Raw genomic sequence first — 12,206 nt, 5'->3', positions numbered from 1 at the left:
TTTGTTTAATTAGATCGCCAGTACTCGTTGAATCACTGCTTGGAGATTAATTACGCATTTGCCAATTAAGGCAACTTGCTCTCCTGTTCGTTTTTTGGCATTTGTGGGGTTGGGTTTCACATGATTCATGAAGCTCATGTGGCCTGAAAATGACAATATTCATGCACAGCATGGCTTGTATCTTTTAAACACATATCTTTGAATTTGCTTCTTCCATTCATTTGTTAGGTTTTCAAATCATTAATAATCTGATATAAAGTAAAGATCTTAAATTTGAATCTCGACTATTTATCCTTTATTTTAATTATATATATATACATATACACTATGTATTAGATTTGTTTGTTACGATAAAGCTAGCGTTATAATACAAATTTAGTAATTAAATTCATTAATTTTCCTTGACCTAAGTATTTTTATTTATTTTTAATGAAAACTTATATCAGATACAAAAAAAAAAAAAAAATCCTCAAGAGCTGAAAAATGATTTTGGTTATGTAAAAGAAATTTAATTAGATTAAAAGTGAAAAAAAAAATATTTATTATTATTTTTCAAGAGAACAATAAAAGGTTTTTGTTGTAGGTGAAGATTGTGATGTTTGCATTGCATGGACAGAGTCCATCAGCCCCTTCCTAACCCATAAATTAACAATAACTTTCTGAGATGGAGACCACACAGCATGGTCACTACAACTCCTTTTCTAGCTTTTGTTATTTTCTTTGCTCGAGTATTGCTAGTTCGCCGGCTGAGTTATATCGTTTATTTTGTTTGGCATTATTAAATGTGTCATCATCTAGTTTATTAAAAAAATAAAAAATTATTCAAAATAAAATGGCATCTAAAAAAAAAAAAATTAAAACCACAAGTTTCCTCTATCTCTTTTATATTTATATTTTTAGTTTTTTTCAATAAGTCACGCGGCACCACATGTGCTGCATGAACAAAGCAAAGTGATCAATATAACCCGAACAGCATAGTAACATTTCTCTTCTTTGCTTTGTTGTATCCTGTACATGTTATGTTCGTTTTTTCAGTGGAAATTAATTTAAGGAATCAATGTGATAGCAAACATATCAATTTTGCAAAGCATGTGTTTTAAAATAATTTCAAATGTCGTATGAATAAATATTATACAAGTTGGAATTAAAGGTCTGAATATTTCATCTTCTTTCCTCCATATGTGCTGTTTTTAATTTCTCTATATGTAATTTATCAAAATTAATAAATAAAAAAACTGGTGGTCATATTCAAACAGTTTCACAATTAAATACATTTAAAAAAGAAGCTTAAAAAATTGAGTTTTACTATATACAAGCAAGTTTACGTACCAATCTGCGTACTAATATTGTTGCCTTCATATTTTAAATTCAAATTAGCATTGTTTTCAATAAAATTTACTTTTTAACCAATTATATTGAATTAGTACGCGTATTAATACAAATAATCACTTACAATCAGATTTTTTCTAAAAAATTATTCTCGTGAATTGCGGGGATTTCCAAGTACTAATTGTTATAAAAATAGACGAGGAGTTTTCTTAAAGACTAAAAATAAAACTTGTGCCGGCCCAACTTTATTTTAAGGATACTAAGCATTCGGAAATTTCATAACTCTTCTCAATTCATTTTATCTCGTCTTATTTAATTATTATAATTTTTTAAAATTTTCATATAATATAAAATAAATAATTTAATTTTTTCAAATTTTAAAATAAAAATATTATTAAAAAAATATATTCTAATAATATTTTATTAAATTTTTAGTGTTAGGCTGCGTTTGGATGTTGAACTGAGTTGAGTTGAGTTGAATTGAGATGATAAAATATTATTAGAATATTATTTTTTAATATTATTATTATTTTGGGATTTGAAAAAGTTGAATTGTTTATTATATTCTGTGTTAAAATTTGAAAAAGTTGTAATGATGAGTTGAGATGAGTTGAGAAGAGTTTGGCTTCCAAACGAAGCCTTAATCTCAATTCATCTCATCTACGAAAACAAACGAGTCCTTATATATTACATGAACAGGCAAATGATTAATTTTTTTAGTTGCAGCGGTTCATGAACTTTGTGGACGGGATATTTTAGTCATTTCACTTGTCAATATGATGATCAAAATACATGTTATTTCATACTAAATAAATATTACCAGTTTTTAAGTTTTTAAAAAATTTATTTTATAATTTAAAAAACACTCCGAAACTATATATAGGTAGGCTTTACAAAATTTAATATCAAAGTCTACACTATCTATAATACTGTTCGGTTCAAATATTGTATTTATCTGCTTAAATTATAAAAAAATAATTTAAGATATATAAAAAAAAAAAATAGAGTGGGACATGAGAAAGAGCCAATGATGGTCTTGGTTATGGTTGGTCACCATGCAAATTATTATATATGTGTGTGTGAACAGACTTAAGACTATTCATTCGGGTCGGGTTTTCAATTCTTTAATCATTTCATTTCATGAATTTCAATTCAATTGCCTTCTTAGATATGGCGGAATTTCTAATACAATATGTTAAGTGAAATGGCGTGTGTTTGATGCTCATTTGTGGTCAGCTTGGACGTGGAGATGCTAAACCTGTCCATGTATGATTAAAGCTGGGGAGAATCTCAAACTTTGTTCAAGAAGTTTTTAATTTGTATTTTTCTGCCAAATAAATATGATTATTCTATTTCTAAGTCAGTCTGACATCATTTAAATGTTAATATTTAATTTATAATATTTAAATTTTATAATTTATTTTTTAAATTAAATTATATCATGTAAACATTATTTCCATCGTGCAAAACACACGACTCGAGAATATAATTTTTCTATAATATTACTCTTATTTATAAGATATTTTGGACATTGTATTGAGGGGATTAAAATCTCTTAAAGATTCGATCCCAACTCTAAATATATATATATATATATATATATACACAATATTTAACATGTATACTATACTTAAATGATTGGACATTAAAAAATAATTGAGACGTGAACTCAATAGTTTTGAGGTGACAGGGGAGTGAAAAGATTCAAGATTGTGGTGCTATTCAACGCTTTGGAAAAACGATTGTCCCTCCTAAATAATTAGGAACATAATGATGTCATTGATGTGCGTTAATTAATAAAATTAACATAAAGTATAAGATTCTCGTTACAGTACAAAGTGTGACATCACACACTAATTAATGCAATTAAAGTAGATTGTCCCCCATATTAAGGTAGGGGCTAATTAATGACCGAATAATGTTATATATTAATTATTATTTATTTTCACATTTCATATCTATAACATTTTTATAAGGTATAAAAATATTTTTTTATAAAATATAAGGTGTGAAGTGTGAAGTGATAAATAGTAACTGATTTAAAAAATTTTTCTTAATAACCACTTTACTACACAAATTTACACACCAGATTTACAATGCTGAGATTGCATTCATCTTGTTTTCAATAAGCACTTCTTTCCAGTCATGTAAAGAGTCAACCTCTTCTTAAAGTTTTGTTCAAATTTTAGAAGAAAAATAATATTTACGGTTATAAAGTGTATAAGTGCTACACATTCTTTTAAAAAAAATTATAAATATGAGATTTACATAAAAAAATAATTTTTAAATAATAGATCTTACTCTTTTAAAAAAAAAATGTGATGTTTATATAACTAATGATTACATCTCACCAATCTTAAATCAAAGGAGCCTTGTTCTATTTATTACTTATCTAATATTATTTATAATATATATTTATCTTCTACTTAAGTTCGTGAGATCAACAAGAACCTAGTTTTCGGAAGGAATTTCACTGCACTTGTGGTAGACATCGTGTCACGCACGACAGATTGCCACTAATGAGAAATTTTATTTGGAAGTATTATTAATTTGCAAAATATTTTTATAAAATTAAATACATTGATGTATGATATGTTTAATTATAAAATTAATTTTTATTGTAAAATAAATTTAATGTATTATATAAAACTATTTTGAATTTATCGGCATAAAATTCTCAAAGGCTATTATTATTGGAAAGAAAAAATGATAATTTCATAGAGAGCTCACGGGACAAGAAATGGAGACACCCCCATCGTAAAAGAACTCTCGTGACAAATGACAGACGACAGCGTAGCTAATTCAGAGTTCCCATTGGGACGTGGCCAACCCTGCCCGACGAAGCGCGTCTGCAGAAACTGGGGAAACTCCTGTGATGATCATGTCATCTGCCATTATTTCTGCTTAGAATGATTTGGAGCATCAGCCAGCCAACCAAAGGCAAAGAGAGGAAAGGAAAGGCTAAGGCAAGAAGATTGAAGAGCAGCAGCTTCTTTCGAGTCGAGAAACAGTTGCCCGGTGGTATCATAGGAGAACAGGAGGACATTATCGCTGGAGTGAAATGTCAAACGTTGTCACATATATATTGCTCTCCAAGACGCTAAAAGCCAACTGATAATTTGATTTCAGATTCCGAATCCTCAAATCCTTTTGTTTTGTTTCGCTTCAGACGTTGGGTTCAAGGTTGAAGGCCGCCTCATGTTTACAATATACGATACGCGTGCCTCTCTCTGCCTCTCTCATCAATCCTCCATACCACCACATGACTCTCCGCAGAATTCTTAAGAACGAGATCCATCTCCAGGTCAGTCTATGTTCTCCGTAATCTCCTTTTCTCTGTCAGTCTCATTTTCTTATACCTGTAATCTCCAGGTTCGTTTTGCTCTGTTATCTTTACTCGGTAACTCCTCAAGTTTAAAAATTTCGTCTTCTTCTTCATTGTCACAAATCTACGTTCTCTGTTTTCTTTGTATTTATTTTCTTTGCGTAATTTCTTTGCGTATGTTTTGGTTAATTTCAAGAAACCCACTTTTAAAGGTTTTGTTGGCGTATTAACCATAATGGGCAAGAAAACAACGTTTATAAGCTGGAGATTTCTGCCTTTCAGTCAAATTCTATAACTACTTCGAATAGGCTTTTTAACTTTTATTTTTTCGGGTCTTCGTATTTTCTCTTATTGTGGGCACTTTTGCTGCGTGGTTAATGTTTTGATTATATTTTTTTGAAGAAAACAAAAACAAATCTCACCGTTTGGCGAATGAAAATTTCGATTGTGATTACCCTTGTCCCTTTATTGGATTGAAGACTGTGAGTTCACCAATTAAATGCTTCAGCAAATAAATATTCGAACTTTTTTTTTTTCCAAGTAAATATTCAAGTTGATTTTCAATCAATGGATGCAGTCGACACTAGCACTATCTGGGAACATCTGAGTGTCAGGAAACCTATCCGACAGTTTTTGGCCAAGTGATTAATGAACCTCAATGGTGTAAATTTCTTTTCTTTGGACAAATTAAGAGAAAATGCGTCTTACTTTTATGTTTGACTGTTTGAGGTGGCAGAGTGTTTTCAGTCTGGAGTATCACTGCACCGAATTTCTTCTTAGTGTTTTTCTTTTATTAAAAAAATACTTAGTATTAATATCATAAGAACGTTAGAGGTGCGAGGACAGTATCGAGCTACAACTGTTTTGTGAATTGTTTCAATGTGGAGTTCCCGAAAGCTCAAGAATATCCAAGGAATATTGATTTGTATGAATTGACACAAAAGGCTTAAATCCTAATGTAGAGGTTTTAAATGTCAGTGCTACAGCCTATAGTCAGGGGTGGAACCAGAAAATGCAACATGGGAAGGGGGGGGGGATTAATTTTTATCAAGTTTAAGCTTTACCTTAAGTAAAAACCATAAAAAAATGGGGATGTTTTGAAAATTTTGAGGAGGGCTTCACGCATAGGTCTGCCTCTGTTTACAGTTGTTAAACAAGCTGCAAAGCCAGATTCTGTTAAAAAAATTGTCCTTCCAATATCAAGTTTAAGCTTTACCTCAAGTAAAAACCATAAAAAAATGGGGATGTTTTGAAAATTTTGAGGAGGGCTTCACGCATAGGTCTGCCTCTGTTTACAGTTGTTAAACAAGCTGCAAAGCCAGATTCTGTTAAAAAAATTGTCCTTCCAATATCATCGTGGTTTTCTTTAATTGTTGTGTAGCATTGCCTCCAAGAGCAGGCAATTCGTGAGTGAACATGCTATCCTGGATGAAATGTATGGGTCGGTTAAATGGAAACATAATTGATAAGAGCTTTTCAATTATCAAGTGGCTCTAGTTTGGGTAGCCTCTTTACAATTTTATCACAAATGAGTTGGGTTTGGTTAGACTCCAATATATGCCATTCAGATTCAGTGCTATTTGCACAAGCTAATCATTAAGAGAAATTCTATTTGCAGTCCCCAATATGTGCAGGTCCTTTATTAAATGAGAGAAAGCATAATTTTAGGAGGGATATTTTTGTAATTTTAAAAAGTTTTAAGATAAAATTACCTAGGCTTGTATTGCAGTCCCCAAATGTGTACGTAGCATTGCTCAATCATTAATTACCACGAGTGAACGTGTGATAGTTTCAGACTTTTCTTGTGACCAGGGAGGGGGTTTTGTGGCGGCTTGCTGATAAGTGATTATTACCCTACTTTTAGGATTTGGATAATGAGGAACTTTAGTTCATTGCACTGTAAAAGTCTGATAATAAGCTGTACTTGCATCTTGAGCAAATTATAGTAACAGCTGAAGTGATTTTGTTGACCAGTATATTACCCATGAGATTGTTGGTATGTAGATGATTAATCTACAGTACTATTTCACTTTTTTATAACCTGATCTTTTAGCACTAATTGTCAACTGTTTCTATCTCATGTGCTCCTGGTGAAATCAGCATATGGCTGATCATTCAACTGGTAGTCTGTTTTGCAGGTCTTGGTATTTCTTTGTATCCATTAGTAGAAGCACTGGATTTGACCAGGTTCCTTTGGTCTTCAAATCAATTGTTACTTTGTGATTGGTCGCACTCTACCTGGGAAATGAAAAAGTAATCTTTTGAAGGTTTTTAGTTGTTTAAATAAACAAATATTATGGAAATACCCAATTACTCTATGGAAAGAAGTAGTTTCTTGGCATTGAGATGTGATTTCTTGTTTCTCCTTTGAGGGGAAAAAGAAGGAATTTTTTTTTTTTTTACTCAGAGATGTAGACTGTATGTGACTGTTTTAGATGCTCTAAACTAGTTGAAACTTAGACTTAGACTGCATGTTGTTTCCTTGTAATCCCCATATATCTCCTGTTTCTCGCCTCAACAAAGCCTAAGATTGTTATCTCATCTTAATTTTTAAAATTTTCATCCCAAAAAATCATCCCGCAGAGTTGTGCCATATTGAAAGTTGTCAATTTCACCACTGGATGAGGTTGGGTTGCCATCATCTAAGACCATGAATCGCAATGGTATCATATCTGCCAAACAAAGCAAGGCTACCAGAGGAGTCACACAGTCATATTATGATACCCTTTCCCCAGTGCATAGTTTTTCGACCGCGGAATCAGAAGTCAAAATATTATTGGCTAGTGAATGTTCATCTTCACGTCCATCGCCTTTCATACGAACCGAATCTCTTAGTTCTACTCCTAGCCAAGCATCTCAAAAGTATTATTTAGAATCTGGACCAAGTAGTCCTCTGTCTCCGGGATCTCATGTCCAGAATTCTAAGAGCACATTTTCACGGTCATCCTTGTTCTGTACCAGTTTATACCAGTCTTCTTCATCAAGTTCTGAAACCCATCGGCAGCTTGGTAATCTGCCATTTCTTCCACATCCTCCATCCTACAACCAGTCCATTTCTGCTGTCGATTCAACAAAGGCTCCCTTGCTGTTCAGTGGGGATATAGAAAATCAATATGATTTGGAGCATTCAGAGGCTCTTATGAAAGAATTTCTTAATCTGCCTGGAGATGCTTCTGATGGTAGCCTTCGTGGGGTAAACTGCACAAGTGATGGTCTAGCACTTACAGAGCAACTGGATCTGCAATTTTTGTCTGATGAACTTGACATAGCTATCACTGACCATGGAGAAAATCCCAGGCTTGATGTAAGTGCACTGCAACAATCCATAATTACATAAGTTATTCGTGTACAACCACTCACGTAAACATATTTACACCAATAAAAGTTTCATTCTTCTGAAATTACTTCACACCATAGAGCATTGTAATGGCCAAGTGACACTGCATCATACTGAACCTAAATATAACTGATCGTTCAATCAAGTTATTTTCTGGAACTTGCTTCAAACTTTAATGAATGATATATGGTTTCTCTTTTTGAATCAAACAAAAACCTGGAGGGGCAAATTTACCAGTGCATCATTTGATTGGGTCATCCATACTTCTACTCACTAATCCTTGCTTTGGGTATTATTGTTGCCTAGGAAATTTATGAAACACCACAGGCTTCATCAAAACCAGCCATAGGTTTGACATGCAGTCAGAATTGTTGCTCCATGGTGCTAACTCCCGAAGATGTTTCAAGTCAGCCATCTCCTGGGTCAGCCACTGCGCACAAGCCAAGAATGAGATGGACGCCTGAGCTCCATGAGTGTTTTGTGGAGGCTGTCAAAAAGCTTGATGGGGCTGAAAGTAAGCAAACTACTCGGTTGTTCTCCCATACAAATGGGACTGTGTAACAATGCTTAGTCTAATAAACTTTATGGAAATTTGAATTTCTACCAACTTTTTTATTGCAGTCTAATTCATTTTATTTGAAATGTAGAGGCTACTCCAAAGGGTGTATTAAAGCTTATGAATGTCGAAGGTCTGACCATCTATCATGTGAAAAGCCACTTACAGGTACTTATTTTCGTTTAAATATATCTGCTGAATCAAGTGTAATGTCGAATGAGCCACTATTCATATTGAACCTATTTTATTATCTTATATCTATTTTCAGAAATACCGCCTCGCGAAGTATATGCCAGAGAAAAAAGAAGGTGAGGAACTTCATAGGGAAAAAATGATACTTGCTTATGTTCAACATTACCCTCATCTGTCAAAAGTTGTCGACAATGTGAATATAAACATTTCAGTTATCTACTTCAAGTAGTTTATATTGCCAATGAGTCCTATATGAAATGAAACCTCCTCCCTCAATAAGAATAGGAAGGATGAGGATGTAGTTGGTTTAAGACCCATATGGTAACATACCATTCAAAAAGAAAAGAAAAAACCCAGCAGATTGTTTTGTAAAATTCATTGATCTCATACCTATTACAAATTGGGGTAGGTGATACATATTTTTCATGTTTGGATCCACACTTTTATTGCCTTTGTGATTTCTCTTTACCATATAACATGGTAGGTGACCATTTACTATCAGAATCATAATCAGGAGAAACTATGATAAGGACACATACTGTGGATCTAGATTGGATCTCAGCCATTTTTACTATATTGGTGAAATTCTATAGGTTGAAGATTTCTGAACGGTAGATAGCAAAGTGAAAAAAAATCCTCATACATACATACATACATATATATAGGTACTCTTAACTTTTCCTCTATATATACGGCTAGCTAGCATTCAAATACAGTGATACATGTAGGAAAAGAAAAATCTTTTGGATCCACTAGTTTGAACCAAATGGAAAAAATGTGTATTTGTACTGTTTATAGTAGACAAGAATAGGTTAGACCATAATGATAGTACTAAAAATAGTCATAACACAACAACCTCCAACGTGAAAAGGAAAAATAAATCAATGAAAAACCTCAGGTTCATATATAAATTTGAATTTCTTTTATTAACTTCAATAGATTCTACAGACATTATTCATGTTGAAATTTTGATTTCTTCTTTAGATGGTGTGAATTCTCTTGTGAATTGAGTGATGTTTCTTTATGTTATGCGGGGTTGGTTCTGCTGATAGATTGCATATAACGTTGTACCTGTAATATTCATTATTCTTGATTATTCCACCCGATCACCTTTTTGTAGTATTGATGACACACATCCTGTGTACTTTTTATTTCTTAGCTGGCTACATTTATGCTACTTGCTCTCTCTCTCTCTCTCTCTCTCTCTCTCTGCTGTGTTGCCCATCCAGGAGAATATAAAAAGCAAGTCAAAATAAACACCCATTTGACCATCTCCTTGATTGGATAACTCAAAAAAATGTATGGTTGTGCGTCTAAATCCACATTGGCTGTCAATTTGGTATCAATGTCACCACAGTACTTAATATACTGGCATCATCTCGATATGAGCTAGTAAAAGCTTTGATCTATATTCTACTGATAAAAAAAACTTTGATCTATATTTTACCGATAAAAAAAAAAAACTTCGTTCTATATTTGAATATGGCAGTTGACCATCACTTGCAGATAGTTTCAGATAGTTTACTTCTGTTGCTCCCCATTTTTTCCCCTTTCAGAGAAGAAAGCTTCTAGCTCGGAAGAAAAGAAAGCATCTTCAACCAGCAATGAAAGTGATGGACGTAGGAAGGGGTAATAATTGTCTTCATCTTTGTTTCTGATACTTATTGTGTGTGGGTGTTTGCGAGCGCTTGTATATGTGTGTGTGTATTTTTTCCTTCTATTATTCTGTCAAATAATGGGTGAAAGTTTCTGTTGTGGGTTGTGAATTTGGTTGTAGGAGCATTCAAATCACTGAGGCTTTGCGCATGCAAATGGAAGTTCAGAAACAGCTGCATGAACAGCTTGAGGTACATTTATGCTTATTTTTAAAATCTAGCATCCTGAGTTTTGAGTTCTGACAATCTATAGTTGCACATCTCTGTGTTTCTTTTTGATTATCTAATAAACTTTCATAGTTTATCTTTGGATTTAAGTTCTTGCTGTATCAGTGTATCCTGCCCTATGGTGCATTTAGCTGTATGGTCTGTGGTAAATTTTTTCCCGACTGTTTCTATATCTCTGCACAGGTCCAACGGACACTTCAGTTACGCATAGAGGAACATGCAAGGTACTTGCAAAAGATCTTGGAGGAACAACAGAAAGCTGGCATTACCTGGGTTTCTCCTCAAAACGTGTCATCAGAGACTGATCCATGCCATGATCCTGAACTGCGGCCATCTTCTCCATCACCCCCACATCCTGCGGAATCCAAAACTGAGTCATCTTCACCTCTAGCATCCAAGCATAAAGCTACAGATATCAGTGATTCAAATTCACAACTTTGCTCAAAAAGGATCCGTCTGGGAGAGAAAGAAGAATCAGGTCCAGATAGGACCGCAGTTGGAGATGCTGTGCATTGACTACATCTGTCTCCAGTATTTTGAGTCGTCCCTAGATTGATTCAGCTTCTGAAATCTGTGAATCCCATGTAAAACTTGTAACCGAATCACTATTTGGTTGATTTATGTCTCGACATTTGTAGTCTTTTGAGATTAGGAAGAGAAATTCAGTTCCTTGGTTGAAAGTTGAATTAGGACATTGTGTTCACTTTTGAAGTGGCATTTCAAATTTCTATCTTTCAGCTGAACTTCGGTTCACTTTTGAATTTCTGTTATGAATAGAGTATGATCCTAATCCTCAAGATATGTACAGGTTCCTCTAAAAATTCATGCCAAGCTCCTTCCCTTGAATTGTTCAATTTCATTGGCACGCATGTGAACTCGAAATCAGCCACTCAAAACAATTTTAATAACACTGATATCGCTCAAAAATAAAGGGGGAACATGAAAAACATGAGCTAAATAGTAAATACTCTCTTTTTGGGTTACAAGTTGGTAGGTATGCATTGTAATGTATGCATCCTTGTTGACAGTTACGTAGAGAAGGGAATGTAGAGGAAAGGCTTGGAAGAAGATGCGAGAAACAAAACGTAAAAATTGTATATAACAGAATTGTATTCGATAATCAATCAAATGTTTACAAATGTGAATCGCTATTTATAAATTACAAATTGTAATAAAAAGAATAAAAGAATGTATTGACAGCACATGGCATCTAACAGAATTACATTTCTCATTTTACTACTTTATCCTTATTGGGAGGAACCGTAGGTATCTTGGGTCCAATTTCATCTTGTAGTTTCATCAGCCCCCGCAAGATGGAGAGTAGATATTGATTACTCTCATCTTGGATAATAACCTATTGAAGGCAGGAGAATAAATTGGCTTGGTGAGTAAGTCTGCTATCTGGTCTGATGAAGAGACATGCGCAGTGGAGACTTGCCCAGCTAAGACTTTATCTCGAACTAGATGACAATCTAGTTCGATGTGCTTCGTGCGTTCATGAAACATGGGGTTCGCGGCGATGTGCAATGCTGCTAAATTGTCACAATACAAAGTTGCGGGAGTAGGAATGTTGATGCCAAAATC

General features: G+C 33.6%; 1 protein-coding gene across 3 annotated transcripts; it reads left to right on the top strand.

Moving 5' to 3' along the window:
• The first annotated feature begins 4,127 nt into the window (after window positions 1-4,127).
• LOC121246598 (myb family transcription factor PHL6-like) lies at window positions 4,128-11,365 on the top strand. Of its 3 annotated transcripts, none has more exons than XM_041144780.1 (8): window positions 4,128-4,633; window positions 7,238-7,958; window positions 8,298-8,505; window positions 8,639-8,715; window positions 8,816-8,855; window positions 10,296-10,368; window positions 10,517-10,586; window positions 10,806-11,365. In XM_041144780.1, exons 2-8 carry the CDS (start codon window positions 7,305-7,307, stop codon window positions 11,136-11,138), a joined length of 1,455 nt encoding a protein of 484 aa, XP_041000714.1. In that variant the 5' UTR covers window positions 4,128-4,633; window positions 7,238-7,304; the 3' UTR covers window positions 11,139-11,365. The 3 variants fall into 3 exon arrangements, with proteins under 3 accessions (XP_041000714.1, XP_041000713.1, XP_041000715.1); XM_041144779.1 differs by having other exon boundaries at window positions 6,793-7,958; XM_041144781.1 differs by having other exon boundaries at window positions 6,781-7,958.
• Window positions 11,366-12,206: the final 841 nt, after the last annotated feature.

Source organism: Juglans microcarpa x Juglans regia, chromosome 1S (genome assembly GCF_004785595.1).
Source record: "Juglans microcarpa x Juglans regia isolate MS1-56 chromosome 1S, Jm3101_v1.0, whole genome shotgun sequence".
NCBI classification, from domain to species: domain Eukaryota; kingdom Viridiplantae; phylum Streptophyta; class Magnoliopsida; order Fagales; family Juglandaceae; genus Juglans; species Juglans microcarpa x Juglans regia.
The sequence above is the reverse complement of the archived record's forward strand: the minus strand, read 5'-3'. Positions and strand labels throughout refer to the sequence as shown.